This window comes from Bactrocera oleae, chromosome 4 (genome assembly GCF_042242935.1).
Source record: "Bactrocera oleae isolate idBacOlea1 chromosome 4, idBacOlea1, whole genome shotgun sequence".
NCBI lineage: Eukaryota > Metazoa > Arthropoda > Insecta > Diptera > Tephritidae > Bactrocera > Bactrocera oleae.
The window spans coordinates 67871273-67889408 of record NC_091538.1 but is presented as its reverse complement, the minus strand read 5'-3'; the positions used below and the strand labels follow the sequence as shown (position 1 = coordinate 67889408).

The window sequence follows — 18136 nt, the reverse complement described above, 5'->3', positions numbered from 1 at the left end:
CTTCAATTAATTGCATTTTCAGAATATTATAACGTTTTCAAAATTAAATAAACTCAACGTTTTCTGCTTTCCACAAAAAAATTAACGCGTATCTTATTTAGTGTGCATTTTTGCCATTGTGTGTGTGTGTGCGTGCATGTGCCGGGCAAAGCCGTGCGGATATTTTCGTGATATATATTTTTTAGTTTATTTACATTTAGTGGCGGCTATTAAAAACTTTTCAAAGCATTATGCCAAATAAACAGCAACAACAACTGCAGCAACGCCTTACTGGCGGTGGTGCAGGTGGTGACCGAAAGAAAGGTTCGAAAATTAAGGTAACTAACACACTCACATATACTTGCAAGTAAGCAAGTAAGCACACACACCAGCACTTAAACAGATACACATAGTTATATAGGTATAAGTATGTGTGTATATACTCCATATATTTGAAGGCTGCGACAATTTCGAATGCAAATTTTACACCGAATTGCTCGTATACACAAATATAAATTTCACATTATGTTACAAAGTTCAATGGTGCGGGTTTAACCCTCTGACACCCGATATTTCACATATTTTTTTTTAAAGGTAATAGTATTTACTTAAAGGGTGAGGAAAATTTCTCCGAAACGGTCCGATCGACATGAAATTTTCACTCCACCTTCTTAGATATATTTGTCGGGTAATTGTCGAAGGAATGAGATTTTTGATGATAGTTTCGATTTTTTTAACCACTCTTTCCAAGAAAAAAGAGTTGTTGTTTGAGAAGTCGCCATTTTGTCAAAAATTAAAATTTTGAAAAGTCCTTCGATTATTACTTGTATTCATCTATAGTAATGATCAGTTTTTTAGCGTTTGGATTTGAGACAGTTTTAAGCAAAAAAACCTTCCAATGCCAGACACCTTTCTTCGGAGGTTAGAGATCGGATACAGGATCAAATTAAATTTTGTAAACTCACATAATTTTTTTTATTAATTGAAGAAAATGCGTCCTGAAAAAAATATTAACTCAAAACACGCTTTTTACTAATAGCCTTTTGAGGCTGATTGAATGTAACGATATGTTTGAGCAGCATGAGTACTGCTCTGACACTTTTGTATGACCCTCTCTAAAGGAGTTTTTAGTTGCCATCTATTTTTAGTTGCAGGAGTAATTTTTCGGTACTAAACTTATATAATTTACAAAAAGATAGAACAGAGTTAATAATAATAAATACTTCGTCGCGAGTAAGTCTTCGTTTTTAGGAGAAGTAACAGACCGTTTACGGTTAGAAACTATTTCACTCAAAAAAGTAGATAGACCTAATAACATTAAGATATCTTATCTGCTACCTTAAACTTCCAATTTAATGTCAATCAGATCAGCATTTAAGACGATGCTCCAGTGAAAGGCTTCTTCGATTCGATACCCATGAGTGGACATTTAAAGCAAGCGCAGCAATGCATTCAATGGAAGTACCTCGCAAAGGGTAGAGGCAAGTGGCAAAGTTTTTTGATCTCGGCCTAAACTCACGGTTCTACTGCTAACTGAATATGTGGCATAAGGTCTACCGGTGAGCCTTAAATCATTATGTTCAGTATTTGGTGACTTCAGAAATTTTCAGTACAAAAATACAATATCCTTAAGTTTAAAGCTCACCGGAAGGTTGGAGTTGCCGACAAGTTGCCGCCTTTTCGAAGAGAGTTGCCTATCACGAATAATAAAACGCCATGCTACATTTCGATATGAAATTGATGTTCTATGGGTTGTAGACTTTGTTTGAAAATATCAATAATTACTCTGTGACATGCATGCTCGTGAATCTACCAAAAAAGAATTATTAATTTTAGAAACTTTCAGTCAGAATGCACTAAAAAACTGCTCATTGTTCATTTTATTAGCTTTTATCACGCAAAGCACTAGACTGCATTAAAATGCATCTCGCAATTTTGCAAATTCGCAAATTTCAATGATTTTCTATTGTAGTGTCGGTGAAAATGCTAACACAAGAAAGTAAATAGATAGAATAAAATTATTGTATGCATACAGCTAAGAGTTGTCTTATTTTTATTCGCTGTTGACACCCCTAATCGGAATAAACATCCAAATAAATATTTTTAAGTTTAGAATACTTAAATCCATAGATACAATTTTCATCAAATTTGCCGGAAACCCGTTAGTTAGACATATGAGACTTTCGATTATTTATTTTTTAATTCATAAATTGTACTTTTGAACGGAAATATGTAATATTAAGTGAGTGTTATTACATGTATATCTCGCACATATTTTTGAAAAATTTTGAAATGTAATTTTTTATTATGGAATTTTATTATTTTCAAAAACCAATGTAAGAGTACCGCGTTTATTTTTCTCTTGTGACTTTCACCAATATAATTTTCAAGAGCGATGACGCGAATTTAAGTTCACAGTTAGAGTAATACATTAACTGTTCCTAGCTTTCTATGTGTAAGTACAACTCGCAGTTATTTTTAAATAACGAAATTGGCATGTCTGCAAACCGTGACCTCTGACAATATACTGACTTCTGCTCGTAAAGGTAATTATATCAACTTATTTGCGAATTTCCCATGCCAACACAGTACTTAATTTTCAATGCATTGCCTCTAATCTACTCATACCAACACTTATAAGTTTAAGTAGCAACTATATATGTATGTATGCATAACTCTCACTCATAATACACATCCATTACCCAGCGGTTAGTAAGATATGCTAAATAGTAGTTTGTAATTGGTCCTTATTAGATACATATGCCAATTATATACGCAAGTTTGATATTTCGCAAAGCTAAATCTTATTTTCGAAAAGAAATTTATTATAATTATAATAATAATAAACTATGTTTAGAAAATTTTCATACATATTAGGGTGGAGCGAAAAAGAAATGTTTTTCTGCTTAGCCTGAGGCTAAAAACTTTTCAGAAAAAACAAATTTTTTTTAACAATTAGAGGCGGCCCTCGCTTTTAAAGTAAATTTCTAGCTAAAATTTTTTTTGGTTTAAACTTTTCACATTTATATAAAAATTACCGAGTTTGACGGTTTTTGACTCAAAATTTATTTTAACGCTTAAGTCGTTTAAGACTTTTTTTAAAACTCCAATATTGACTACAAAAAATTTTTTTAAGTTGATAAGTCTAAGGAAAATTAATTTCATGAGGGAAATAATATTACAGAATAGCGCAGGGGTTTCATTATATTAAATTTTGTAACAATAAGTTGGCAGTAATGCCATTTCGGGAAAAATTATACAAATATCAAAAAGTGTTGCGATACCACAGAGATTTTTACGCTTCATTTCTAGACTGTACGCAAAAAAAGTTGCCACAAAGTGTTTAATTGTTTGACTAACACAGCCATTAATTTGACGTTATGATGGCGCCACGCCCACCGACTAATTTTGAACGCGGTTCCTATAAAGTCATCTCATACCATTCCAAAGATAAAATTTAATGTCTCTGGCATGTTTAGTGCTTGGTTTATCGCGCATATCGTATTTTTTAACAGTACCGTTATATGGGGAGTGTGGCGGCTTGTTACCCGATTTCCCCCATTTTCTCACTGTCAATAGAGGTTCTAAAAACATTTGCTTCCAGTGAATTTGGTTATTATAGCTTTAGTTTAGGAGATATGCACATTAAACTTATTAGGGGCGGGACCACGACCACTTTTTAAAAAAAAATTTTAACTGCAGATGCCCCTCCCTAATGTGATCCTTTGTACCAAATAACAGTCTTGTATCTTATTGCGGAGCTTAGTTATGGCAATTTATTTGTTTTTGATTAATGGCAATTTGTGGGCGTGGCAGTGGTCTACCAAGTTTCATAAACCTTTTTTAACTCGTCTCTTCATCATGATCATTTATATATATATAACCCTATATCTAATTCGATTAGTTTTAGGTGATACAAATAACCGTTAGGTGAACAAAACTATTCTACTCTGTAGCAACAGGTTGCGAGAGTATAAGAAATGTATTGCAATGATGACAAAATTATGACCGAACTGATACAAATTCCCATTTTTTACTTGCTAATAATACAAATTATTTTGTTCTGTAGAATCGCTTCTTGGCGAGATTATTGCTTAACATTCAAAGTTCAAAATGCGTTAATGATTAATGCGGAACAATTAGTGACAGTAATTTTCTTGCTTGAAATTGTTTACATTAATTAATTTTCGATTTTATGTAGCTAAATACACCTTGCTGGGTATTGTTTGTCTGCGCGTGCAAAAATACGAGTTTACAGATAATTTTAGCACAGAAAAATAAAAACCATTCCGAAAAACTTAAGTTAGACTTTTAAGAGTTTTCATTCACGGTTTTCGTTGATTACGATTCTACAACTACGTCAATCTGCCAATTTGCAATTACTTTTTCGTCATTCGACAGTGATAGCAGTCGCAGAACTCTGTGCGAATATCTGTTGCAGGTGACGAAGCGTCAGTCACGACAGCGTCACGACAGTTCCAATGCAGAAAACAAATTTGTTTCACCGTTAACATGTGGTTGTGTAAACACGCAGTGTGTGTGGTAGTTGGGCCCTAGGTAGTCCTAGCAATTACCTTCAAGTGTTTCTTGGCAGCTTTAGTTGTAAATCAGTCGTTTAATTGGCAAGATGTGGAAAATCGCAAATAAAGCGGTAGTTAGACAAAATTAGTATTTATTAGCATATTAGTTTAAGTAATATCTCCAGCAATGTATATAATTGTATTATACACGACAAATTTGTTTGTATTTTAAATATATAAAAATAAAATACTAACAAAATTTTATTGTAAATATGTGATTGGCTTGTTTTGCTTATGTATTATTCAATTATGATTGGCGGACTTAGAAAGTACCTACAAAATAGCTCTACCTCATTCACATTATATTCGTTAAATGTATTTATTTTTATTAAACTATTTCGTGTTTTGAAATATATTTATCATCGTTGTGTTCAGCGCATGAAATATTGAATGAAATAAAATAAATAATAATACATAATTAAAATTATTTAATAAAATTAATGTAACAAATAAAAAAATATAAATAAAAAAAAATAAAAACTTAATATCATAACCATAATAATATTTAAATAATTTAATAAACAATAATAAATTTTGAAAACAACCATTTTTTAAATAATATAAATAAAAATAAAAAAAATTAAACAATTGAAAGGAATGAATTTCCATGAAAATAAATTATTTTTAAATTTATAAATTCTCAAACTGTACTAAACATATAAACCACTATTGAAACTTGAACTCAAACATAGTTTTGTAAATTGTTGTGATACATTAAATAACGGCATCTATTATGACCACTACTGACCACACTACTGATGGTCAAATGGATGAGCTGATTAGTGAAGAGGGTACGCCAACGAGGCCACATGGGCTGCAGGTAACTGACTTCCATAAAGCGGCAAAAGTGTAAATAACTACATATAGCCATAGCATGAAGGCTTGCATGATTTCTACATATAATATATTTATATTGATTAATGAACACATTTTACTATCAGTGAGTCTCTTAAACTTTATTCAAATAAGTATGAAATTGTAAGTATGTAATTTAGTTATTTTAACTACTAGCTGTTTATATTTATTTAGTGTAGCAATAATTAAACACTCTCGCACAACTAATTACAAAAGTGCAGTTGATTATATAATAACACCTCATGAATTTATTATATTTTTTAAATTTTTTATCTTATATAAAGAAATCGTTTTAACGATAACTCATATTTCGTTTTAATACTATATGCAAGATTTACTTATGTTTTACATACAGTTATTGAAATCGCTTTTCTAACAGATCAAATCAGTTTCGAAATCGAATATCAAAGATGGCGGCGGTGATGCAGATGATTTTGATGCTTGGATTAAGTCGCGTCAATTACTCAAGCCCGATGATCAATTGGAATTAACTGAAGCTGAGTTGGCCGAGGAGGTGACTAGGGTGTTGACCACAACAAATACAAATGTAATACACAATTTGGTTGTGTACAGCTTCAAGGATAGCGCCTTCGTTCAGGTGGGTGTTTTATTTCTTATTGTATAAAAATTTAGAATTTTTTTAAATATGCTTTATTGTAAATTTTACCAAATTTCTAAACGCTTAGTTCATTTAGTTAATTGTTAAGCTGGGCATACGCTTTTGCCAGCTCTGGTTATATACTTGTAGGTTTAGAAGTCGTCCAACAAATGGAGCTCCTACAAGCTTTAAGTCTTCTTAAAAATTTGTAAAAATGTCTTTCAGAAAAATATAGCTTTAAGTAAGCAGGGATTGTTATATAATAATCTAATCTCATTACTTTTCATATTTTCCAACAAAATTTACCTCATGAAATTCCTATTAAAATCAGCTCTTGATAAAAATAAAGATTCGTATTTACGTGCTCTGTGCCTTTCGAAATTTTGAATGTCTTCCAAACGACAAAATATGTCCATATATTTCTTTCAAACCCTAGGAAATTATACCTTTTAGACTCCTAAAAACTAAACTTTCAAACTAAGGTTGTCCTCTCAGAACATTTTCAAGGTTTTGAGTTATTCTAATGATTTTTATTTGCTGAGTTTTATTCCATAACTATTCATATGTTATTCTGGCTCATTTTATTTTAAAGATCATAAACACAAACTTCTCTTAATCACCTTCTCGATTTCGATTGCATTCACAAAGAAAGTAATGTGGAAGGTTCCGTAAAACTCATTTTCATCATTTAAATTGTGTTATTATCTTAAAAGTTTTAGCTAGTTTAGTTGAGTATGATCTAATAAAATCAAAAGAACGGTTTTGAATCATATAATATTCAGAGGTGCTAAGAGATTAAGACGAATAGTCTATAATTTTCAATACGAATAACCACGATAGTATTGGATCTTGTTTGGGTTCCTTTATATCGAACGTTCGAACTGATATATGTAGATGGTTTTCAAAAAGTTCTATGTTATAGATTAGGTGCTGTTGTATAAAATATTACATATACTCGTTACAACTAAATACAAATGTAGTAACAAATTTCAGGTGCCGATTGCTGGAAACACTGTAACACTTATGCAAATGGAGGGCAGTGCCTTGCATATAGATTCGGATGAAGCGAAAATACAAATGGAGGAGATGGGCGAAATCGGTTGATATCTTCTATATATTATAGTTACCGTAGTACCTAAGTAAAAATTGTACTTAATTTGAACCTTAGGATACCCACTACCCACAATCACTGGCTCCTTCATAGAGGCCGAAGTTGAAGATAGAAAACCTCGTGTACCAAAGGTGGAGGAAGAGGAAGAAGAGGGTGAAGAGAAGGTAGCAAAGCAAGCTAAAGAAGCGGATGAAGAAATGGCTGAGGAAGAGCTAGAGGGCGAAGAGGAAGAGGCAGTTGAGGAAGGTGCTGCAGATGCTGAAGCTGTAGCAGCTGAGGAAGGCGGAGAAGCTACAGGTGTGATAATATATAAATTAATATATCACTTAGAGAAGTTGAATAAACCGTCATATGGTTAATTATATTACCTACATACTTGTATTTGTAATTATGTTTAGGAGCGCCAACCGCAGCACCGGCCACGGGTGGACGAAAGCGCAAATTGTTAAATCAATTTAATTTCTGTGAACGTTCCGCTCTAACGTATACCAATCCAAGAAGAGTAAGCCATTTTACGACTCAAGTATAAACTTATTTACTATATTAAGCACTTTTGCCATACAAATGTAGAGTGTTGAAACACAAACCATACCTCCACCTCGTTCTCAATATGGCGCCAATGTCTTGCAATGGAAGATTTACGATAGCTATGCAGAGGACTTCGAACAGCAGCAAAAGGAGAGGGAGAAGAAGGACGATAAGCGGGGCGGACCGCGAAAAGATGTCGGAGCGAAAAAATTGGATAAGGCAGCCGAAGCCGAGCTACTAAATAAGAAGTATCTCAAGGCGTGGCAGATATTGGAACGCATGATAAATCAAAATATATATGAGGAGATTGCCAACGACTATCGCTACTGGGAAGATCCGGCTGACGAATACAGAGAGCAAGAGGGCACTTTGCTACCGCTTTGGAAATTCAATTATGATCGCATACGAAAATTAAGTGTCACAGATTTGCAATTCAATCCGATGTATTACGATTTGTTTGCTGTATGCTATGGTTCGCGTAAGTTTCGTTATAAAAATTATAGTAAAAGCTTTGTTATGTAACGCTAACCCATAGATGAGTTCATGAAGCAACCGAATGAGGGCGCGATTTGCTTTTTCACCGTGAAGAACCCCTCCTATCCAGACTATATAAGTAAATAAGTAACTTTTGCTTATCGATATGTAAAGTTATGGGTATGTTCCTTTTTGTATATTTACTTCGCAGTATCGACGGAGAGCGGCGTCATGTGTTGCGATATCCATCCGACTTATCCCTTTTTGGTCGCAATAGGTTCGCTTTATGCCACGAATGTTTTACAGCTAATTATGTGACCTTGCGTATTTTGTAGGCATGTACGACGGCAGTGTGGCAGTTTATAACTTAAGAGAGAACTATGAGAAGCCGCTTTATTTGTCGGTGGGTGTACACAATAAACATTCGGAATGTGCGTGGGAGGTATGTAGATATATGTTTTATTCATTAAATTTTAAAAGTAGGATAAAGTTAGGCGCAATTAAAAGAAACTCATTTTATCGAAGCTACACACCCATTAAAACGATTTTAAAACGATATAGATGATCTATTGGAAAAGTATTGAATTTTAACATTGTCCAGGTTTCAAAGTGTGTGTCTATATTTTTTAACGATAACTGAGCACAACTAGAAAATTTATATATATATTATACCCTCTGATCAAATTTGACTGATACTGATTGGGCTAATATAAAAAAAAAACATGTTTACCTATTTTAATACCATTCGTTTAATTTAGTTCCGAAAACTTTTAAAAGTCACCGGAAGCCAAATCTGGCAAATAGGTGACTGAGCGATAACTCTCGTTACGTGTTTATCCAAAATGTCAGTCACAATCATGCTAGAATGGGACGGCGCATTATGACGGTGAAGAATCTATGCATTTTCTGCAAACAATTCAGATCGTTTACTTAACGTAGAGGCGTCAAAACGCATAAGAAGAATTTCTTATTGACCGTTTGACCCTGTGAAAAGAATTCATGGTAAACCACACCACGGTAATCAAAGAAAACGATGATATCACCATGATTTTTACACGACATTGGAGTTTTTTTTTCGTTTCGGCTCATTTTCAGAGCGCCATTCTTCAGTTTATAATTCATAAGCCAGTAATGAAACGTCTGATGAATAGAGGGTTCTCAGCTACATTGTCAAGCATCTCTCTTGCGACTTCTACTTGACGTCGTTTTTGCAAAAGACTCAGGTCTTTTGCTACGAGTCTAACATTGACATGCTTCATACCTTAAATATTAACCAAAATGTGTTGAGTCAATCCGTAAAAGATGTTGAGATCCTCTGCTATTTTACTGGAAACATAATATAAAATATCACCGTAAAATTCTTCCGCGTCGTAAACAAACTTCAGTTGAACATAAAAAAATTGGAGCCATTCTCGGAAAAACAAAAACAATTTAAATGGACCAGCCCGAGTCAATTTTGATGAAATAGTATTCTGATAAATTGAACTGAGAAGATTAACCTCCAATTTTCATCGAATTCGTTCTCAAAACCAGAGCACGTTCATTTCGACTACGAAAAGAAGAACTTCTCCCATATGTCTTCATTTTTAAACGTGATACAATATATCTAAAATTATAAAGTTAATGTAAAGTAATTAATTAGCAAATTATTATAATCAATATGCGACTTAAGCAGTTTCACCCTTTTTACTCATAGATTAAATGGGGTCCCGATATGGCGGACGGTGAGATAAATTTTTACTCCGTCTCGACCGATGGTCGCGTCTTCAACTGGGTTCTCATGCAGAATGACTTCATGATCACTACAATAACAACACTCTTTCTTACGAACGGCATTGTTGAGGGACCCGACGGCACCGAAGTTCAGTTACGCAGTTGTGGTTCTTGCATGAAATTCCATCCGACCAATCCGGAAATTTATCTAGTCGGCACCGAAGAGGGTCTAATCTACAAATGCAGCATAGCGTATAGTTCGAAATATTTAATGACCTACAATGCACATCATCTCACAGTCTATCGCATCGATTTCAATCGCTACAATTCAAATATATTCATTTCGTGCAGTGGCGATTGGCGCGTCAAAGTGTGGGAGGATATGCGTCCGGAACCGCTGTTCATTTTCGATCTCGGCTCCTCTGTGGGCGATGTCAAATGGGCGCCCTTCTCGAGCACAGTCTTTGCCGCCTGCACCAACGAGGGCAAGGTGTTCGTCTTCGATTTGAATGTGAATAAGTATAAGCCGATTTGTGTGCAAGCGGTCGTACCAAAACGCAAGAACAAACTAACGCGTTTAGTATTCAATGAGAATCTGCCCTTCCTTATTGTCGGTGACGATAAGTGAGTGTGACGAAAAGTTACTCCCCTTGTGTGTAATAAGTTTGTTTTATCTTTGTTTTTGTTTGTTGATTTTTTTAGGAGCACAGTGACTTCGTTGAAACTTTCGCCCAATTTGCGGTTGATGGTGAAACCGCCCAAGAAGCAACAGTATCTCGATCAAAATACGCTACAGGTGCAAAAGTTGGACAAACTGCTCTCGCTGGTGCGTGAATTGCCAAACGATATGATAGTGCCCGATGTACCTACCACGACAAAGAGCTAGAAGTCGCCGCAACGGTATTGAGCCTTCTTATATAACTAGAATTTATTTTTGTAATCTATAAAAAATATTGCTTTTTAAATTTGTTGCCGGACGGTGCTTTGTTTCCCTAAAACATTTGTAAATAACTTAAAAACATTTATTATAATCTGCGACGAAAATAAATGAGAAATGCCGTTATTTTAGTAATCAAATATTTTATTTGTAATGAAATAGTCTGTGTTCGTGTAAATTTTAAAGTATTTTAGAGGTGAGCGTTACAGTTTTACACCGAAAATGTTTATATTTGCATAAATTAATTTATTTTTTGTTGAGCTATTTTATCTGTTTATATGTATATATACATATATGTATATATAAACAATATACATATGTGTAGGTATGTTTGTATATCTATATACCTATATGACCATTACATTAGCGAACAACATTTTATCTATCCCATTTGTGTTATTTTATATAATTATGTTGTCTTTATATTGAGCGCTTCAAAATATAATGTGTGTATGTGTGCATTAGGGTGTTCGCTATTTTCCAAGTTGATTTTTTATGCAAACGATTCCTGAAGTTTCAATTTTTACCCTAAAAATAAAGAATCTAAAATCTTGATAAAGTGATATTCTAATACAAAATGTAGTCCTCTACAAAATAGGTCTAATAGTTTTTTTCCATAAAAACATTCCTTTGAAAGTTATACACTGATAAAGTTATTCATTAGTTGTATTCAGCACTCATACATGCGCCTGTGGTGCTCATACGACATGGTAGCGTATGAATGCTCAGTACATTTGATGTATTACTTTAACTGCGTATAAGTTTGATAAAAAAAATTGTTGGCACCTTTTTTGTAGAGCGGAAAATTTTTTATTAGAATTTATTGGTTTTAAGGTCGAAAACTCCTATGTTAAATATATGGGAAAATTAATATATTTTAAGACCGGTTTAAATTAAAATTAAAGAGCTTCTTTAAGTTGGATCCTTTTTTTAGGGCGAAAACAGAAACTTTATGGAGCGTTTGCAAGAAACAAATCAACTTGGGAAATAACGAATACTCTAGTGTGCATGTATGTATGTATGAGTGTATTCATGGAACTATGTACGTTTCAAAATTACTTTCAAAGCAATGCTTTTTACATCAAAATATTTATACAGTAAAAATTTCCTTAGTTTTAACTTATTAATGTCAGAAAACCAACAATTTCATATATCAATAAATAGTGGGTACGCATATACACATGTACATATGTATTGTATGCTTATAAATAGTAATAGCAAAACAAAATACTTGAAGCCGTAGCGCGGTGTACGAGTTTACATGCGGTACAGTTATCACATATGAATGCTATGAGTGTTTAGTGTAATTATGTAGTTATGTTTGTGTATACCTATGTATTATATATATATATGATATATGCAGATGTGTTAGTATGGTAAAATATACAATTGAGATCTATTAACAATTACATTTTCTGTGTTAAAATAATTAGGTTAAGTTTCCGTATTCTTATTACAAAATTCTTGCGCTGCGCCACAAACTCGAGTTCCAGCTCAAAAATAGAATTATATTATAGAATTTCCACATCATAGAATTTTCTTTAACATTTTATATCGTGAACTCTCAAATTGAGTATATGAGATCAGAGTTATACTTCCAAAAACACCAAAGAAATGCTGGTTAGGTGAGTTACACGAAGATGAATGGTAAACTCCATTTTTGAAAGTGGTGTTTAATGTTTAGTACCACAGTAACTACTAACTGTGTTTAAAATGTCGGTCTAATGTTTTAATTAGAATGTTTAGGGGGGATACCTATTGTGACAGCCTAAAAACTCGATTTCAGAGAATTTCTAAAACAAAAACTATGCATCAATTGTTTTAAAAGAGTTTATTCAAATATATTTTAAGAATATACTGTAAAACTTTTAAAGAAAAAATTTAAATATTTTTTCTGTTACGCGCGATCTCCGACGGCGCTGAAAAAGTATCTGTGCTGCTGCATTGATTATGGCCTTCTCCGTGGATGAAACTCAAAACAAAAAATCTCAAAAATCGGTTGAAATTAAAAATGAACAAAATGTCTACGCTAAAAGTTGAATTGTGTCGAAATTCGATTTTTGCTCAAAACATTGGCGGATCATTTGTCTCCGAGTAATCACACAAGCAATTGTGAAAAAAGAAGTTTTGGCAAAAATACATTTAAAGATAAACTAATGGAGCTAATTGAACGGAGCGACTACACTTTAGAAGGCTGTAACTACAAAACAACTTGTAATATCGACTTGAAATTTTAGTATGTTACTTTGAAAGGTATAACCTATCGGAATATGAGAAAAAATATAGAAATTTACGTGTTTACACTAAAAAGCACAAACAGCTAACATGTCGACGAAATTTAGTTGAAAAATACAGTTGGCTTTCATAAACATCGCCTTTCGTAAAGTCGTTTCTGATTAAAGATAATTTTTTGTATATTTTATAGAAGGGTTACTGCTAGATACTAAAATACGCATTAAATTCCAGTTTGCTTCGTTTTCTGAAAGTCATAACTGAATATTAAATAATGTTTAGTTGTATTACTGTTTAAAATAAACGTAGTTGTTATTTCTTTTCACAAACTATTTCTTATAATTCCAATGCCCAGATAAATATTTAAAAATTACTGAAGCTTCATAATTATTTCCATTATTTAGTCTGAAATATTCATTGTTTGGTTCTTTATTATTTTGTATATTTATAAAATATATTTTATGGGCGTTTTAGACAGACTGTAATTAAGTTAACTAGTAATATTTATCTTTAATCTTGTATTAGGCATTTAGTATTTTATTTTATGATTTGATACGATTTCCTTTTCTTTAGTTTTTCAAATATTTTAATTAAAAACTTACGCTTTTTTTAAACTGCTCCATCGGCTGATGGTAAAGCTTCTTTGGTTTAAAGCATAAATATATATTAAATAATGATAACACGCATTACTTATGTATATATTGTGAAATCTGTAATGTTACTGTTTTTCGCAGATGTCTCTACCATACTCGCTTAATTTAACTAATTTGGCTAAGCATTAAAAGTATGTATGTGTATATAAACGTGAATTTTTTACATATATATTTGTAGGTATGTATGTATTTACTATATACATCTCCATTAAAATCTTCTAAATTTGGTGCATACCTAACCTCAATATTTTTCATTTTATAATGCTTTCCCTTTAGAGATCATTGCGTTTAATTTATTCCTTTTAAGTAAAGTCACACTTATAATTTATATGTAAAACATTTTAGCTCTATTTCACCATAATTCATATAATTTATCGGTCTTTGTTAATTGTTTATATTTTTTCACATCGTTGATACGAGGTGTGGTTTTTAAACAACGAGACTGATGAACAGCTGCAACCGAAGTACATATTAACCAAACGTCATTAATCGGTGATAAAATTACAACATTTTTCTAGCTTTCTGCATATAACTAATCCAAAGCGTTATACTTTTTATTCCTAATATCGCAACTAGCCACTATTTCGAAGCCGAAACATAAAGTCAAGAGTGATGCACAGGAGTTATAAGGGAACTGATAGAAAAACGTTGTTTATAATCTCTGCAAAAAATATGAAATCAGGCAATAGGTATATGTTGATGACAACTTAATCGAAATGAATTTGAAATTAGATGGTTTCAAGTGCCGGTTTCTTATAAGCCACACCTCTAAAATAGCCGCTGATGTGATGATGATATTTTTGGTGATTTTTACTACACTCTGTTGATTCACATTGTGCTTTTTTTGTAAGATCTCGAGAGCTTTTCAATAAATCATCGCTTATAATACCATCTGCCTATTTTGTGCTTCATTGAGTTGTTTCTTCAACCTCCTTCCACCAATCACTCCATTACACATTCTTAAAGTCTAAGAATTCTCGTACGTTATTCGGACACATTACACTTTTGCCCAAAAAAAGTACCGTCGACATTGGATGCAGATAGTCTGCGGAGAATTCTTTGGCTTTCCAACCGAAAAATCCACTTGGTCTCACCTCATTACCGTTTATTTCAAATGGTAACAAATTTACACCAATTTGATTGATTTTCGAAAATTGCACTTTAAAATAATGCCCATCCGTCGCCTTGATCCAGTAGAAGCCCTCATTATCTACATATGGTTTATTTTGTGACTTTTTCATGGCATTCGAACGCTCCAGATCATTAACATTGAAACTGATATCTATTTCATAGGCATCCGGATGCAGGTGATTCGTATCGATGGCTGTTCGCAAGGCTTGATTGTCCAACCAATAACGTATGCCGACATTCTCGAACTCCTCGAGTACATGATTGAATGTCGTTTTGAGTTTGTCAAGGCAACATGGGGGCGTGTGTTTTTCCAAGTAAATATAGAAGGGCCGATTGTTGTAGACACTGCCGACACAAGATTTAGTGGTGCGTTCACAACCGATTAAATCAATTTCCGTTACCAGCGGCAAACTGAAGTTCGATGAGGAGAATTGTGTATCGAGTACGAGATTGTGATGTGAGCCACCACCACCGCTCTCCTTTGCATCGGTTTTCGAGATGACTTTATGTGAACGCCGTATGATACGTTTGATCTGCAGCTTCTTATATAATTCCTTAAATTGGCGTCGGCGTATTTCGGTGCGGCGTTGTTTCGTATGATACGAAGCAAAGAGTCGACGTCCGTCTTGGAAGGTTTGTGGGAAAACAGTTTTCTGTAAAAAGTCGAGTTGGTTGAAGTTTAAAGTATTGAAATAACTAAAATTAAATTTAAATGGTTGCGCTTACAGAAATTCCAGCCAATTTCGCCTGTATGTAAAACATTTCGGGGAATGGCGACACGAATGGGTCCGGCAGCTCCTTGAGTACGCCCACATCCACGAGTATGGCATGTTTTTGTAAATACTGTGTACCAAAAAATTAAATAATATAAACATATATAAACATACAGATATAGACAAATCAAGAGTTTTCTGCTTGCCACTCACCAAGTCACACTTGTCGCTGCTGTTGACCGCAACATATTGTATCGTCCAATTGGGCAGATCCAAGTTGATTTGTGTACAGCTGCTAAACGACTTCATATTGCCAGCGAATGGCACTATCACCAAACGTCTGACCGTCTCCTCGGGACCCACAGGCGGCAACAAGGCGCGCGCCTCTTGCTGATGCTTAGCCTCGCCCGCTTTGAGCGGCGCTCTTGCCGCTATGCCAGCGCCCAATGGCATGGCTGAATTGATTTCGCGCAAAATCTTTTGCAAGAGATTTTTACTTGTCAAACGCACGCTATCTGGCAGGAATAGCACATACTTCGTGTGTATTGCTGCGAGCGCATTTAATTGCTCGGGTGTCTTTTGCACATCGAAGCCAAGATTGATGAAGCGCACAGTGTTCTCCTCCCCGCTCGTAGCGGTGATGTTGCGCTCATATGAGACCGGTGGATAGGGCGTACCCTCCAACAGTACTAACACCGACAAATTCGGCACAATATCGAGTAGATTGTCAATGGATGCTTTGAGATCATTTTCGAAATTATAAAAACTACGAAATACAACCGTTATGGATTTGCGTATATGTTTGTTGGCACTCTTAAGCTTATCGCGCGACGATTTGCCTACGCCACGTCCTGCGGCGCCGACACCGACACCGCCGCCGAGCTCATTATCAGCTGACGCTGCGCGTTCTGCTGCATCGCTGGGCATGAGTGTGGACGTGAGAGTCTTCCAAATAGTCGACTTCCAAGAGTAATAAAATAGTATGAGGTTGGCTATGACCACTACTGCTACGATTAGTTTAGCGTGGCGTATGCGCATCACTTTCATATTGCAAACGGTGGGTATTTGCGAGTTAAGTGTACGTATGTATATTTGTATATGTGTGCGTGCGTCAAATTGGCGAAAAATATTTCTTGATGCCACACACCCACTTCAAAGCGAGGTCAAATTTTGATATTATTTTCTTTTTTATTTGCAATTGAGGTGACTGGGCCAGCCCGCGGAGCATATGGAGGTCGCAATGCACATGATTTCACTACGAATTCCACTACTTGGTATGTTTAGGTATTTATGAAATAAAACATTCACTATCTACTACACTACAAGCACTTTGGGTTTCTGCGGACTTTCAATTAGCAGGTATATTTTCTAGCTCTAAAGCTAAACTATATTTTTATATATATACATAGTTGTATATTAACACATTCCGTTGCGGCTATGCCACATTTTTTCTATAAACTTCTTTATAATGATTTTATACATTTAATATTTACTAATTTCACGCTGGTAAAATTCACACACTCAAAACTTACACGCACTACATACTTTCTGTGTTTCATTTGACAGGAAGCTCACTTGAAGCAAGGATAACGGGATGACAGCTGCGCGGTATAGCAATGTGTGAATAAATGTTTTATTTATTGTTATAAACAAAGGACGTAACAAAGAAGGCACGCATGAAAAATACTGTGTAAGCGAAAGGACGAAAGACAACCGGTATTTTAAGCCCAATGACGTAAGCTTAAAGCTTAGTTTCCGAAAGCATAATGTAATAGTGGTGGTTTTTTCAAATTGCGTGAATATGTGCCTATTGTAAAGTCTGTGTGTAGACATGCTTTGCCAAAACGTACCCCTATTAAATAGTTCGTATATAAGGTTAAAAGCAGCCGGTTAATTAAAGGAAGTGATTCCTTAAGAACTTTTAAACACGTTTTATTTTGTTTTTCCTCTTGACCTGTTTTAGAAATCAAGGAACTGTAACCCTTAGTTTATAACTCCACAAAAGTCAGAAGTTTCTCAACATTGTAGCGCAAAAATCTCGCTTTTTCCTGCAGGGTAGGTGTTAAGGATTTCAAAAGCATCAACTCATCTAAATTGACACGTACCTTAAAAAAAACTCGTATTTTTTTTATTCTTATCCTCAAACGTGTTTAGGTCTCATTTGGGACATAAAAAAAAAGAAATGAGTGGGAAATGCTTAATAAAAATTTTCAATCAGGTATTAGAGGCTTCAGTCAGGATTCACATAGCACTTTAGCTTCGCTTTGCTTCAGACATTTGCTTTGAGAGAAAAGTTCAATGTATGCTTTTGTATGATTGTGCTCATACCGCAGCGAAACGCATCAAAACGAAGCAAGTTGTTTGTCAACTCTCATATTTTTATTATCATCTTTGCTAAGCAATAGTCGCCATATTTATTAACGAGAAGCACAGACAAAGCGTTCATTCTGACATACCCTTTGCTTTCTTTGCATTGTATGGGTATGTATTGTCAAGCAAAGCGAGAAAAGTTGTATGTGAATGGGCTATTAGTTTCTTCTCGTAAGTTGATGCTTTTTTCAATGGGTGCTCAGAGCTAGTTTTGATAAAACACCACTTATTTAAGTAGGATTTGGTCGCTTGACTTTCTTCA

At 34.2% G+C, this 18136-nt stretch overlaps 2 protein-coding genes across 2 annotated transcripts; one reads left to right on the top strand and one right to left on the bottom strand.

Moving 5' to 3' along the window:
• Positions 1-221: 221 nt before the first annotated feature.
• Positions 222-10901, top strand: LOC106614743 (dynein intermediate chain 2, ciliary). Its single transcript, XM_070108069.1, has 11 exons — positions 222-317; positions 5794-6012; positions 7006-7111; positions 7181-7420; positions 7522-7625; positions 7694-8129; positions 8187-8264; positions 8337-8402; positions 8461-8567; positions 9822-10462; positions 10541-10901. Exons 1-11 carry the CDS (start codon positions 231-233, stop codon positions 10722-10724), a joined length of 2268 nt encoding a protein of 755 aa, XP_069964170.1. The 5' UTR covers positions 222-230; the 3' UTR covers positions 10725-10901.
• Positions 10888-17049, bottom strand: LOC106614758 (ribitol 5-phosphate transferase FKRP). The gene is made up of 3 exons (XM_014230654.3): positions 15718-17049; positions 15518-15634; positions 10888-15444 (listed from the first exon to the last, which is right to left on the bottom strand). Exons 1-3 carry the CDS (start codon positions 16549-16551, stop codon positions 14611-14613), a joined length of 1785 nt encoding a protein of 594 aa, XP_014086129.1. The 5' UTR covers positions 16552-17049; the 3' UTR covers positions 10888-14610.
• Positions 17050-18136: the final 1087 nt, after the last annotated feature.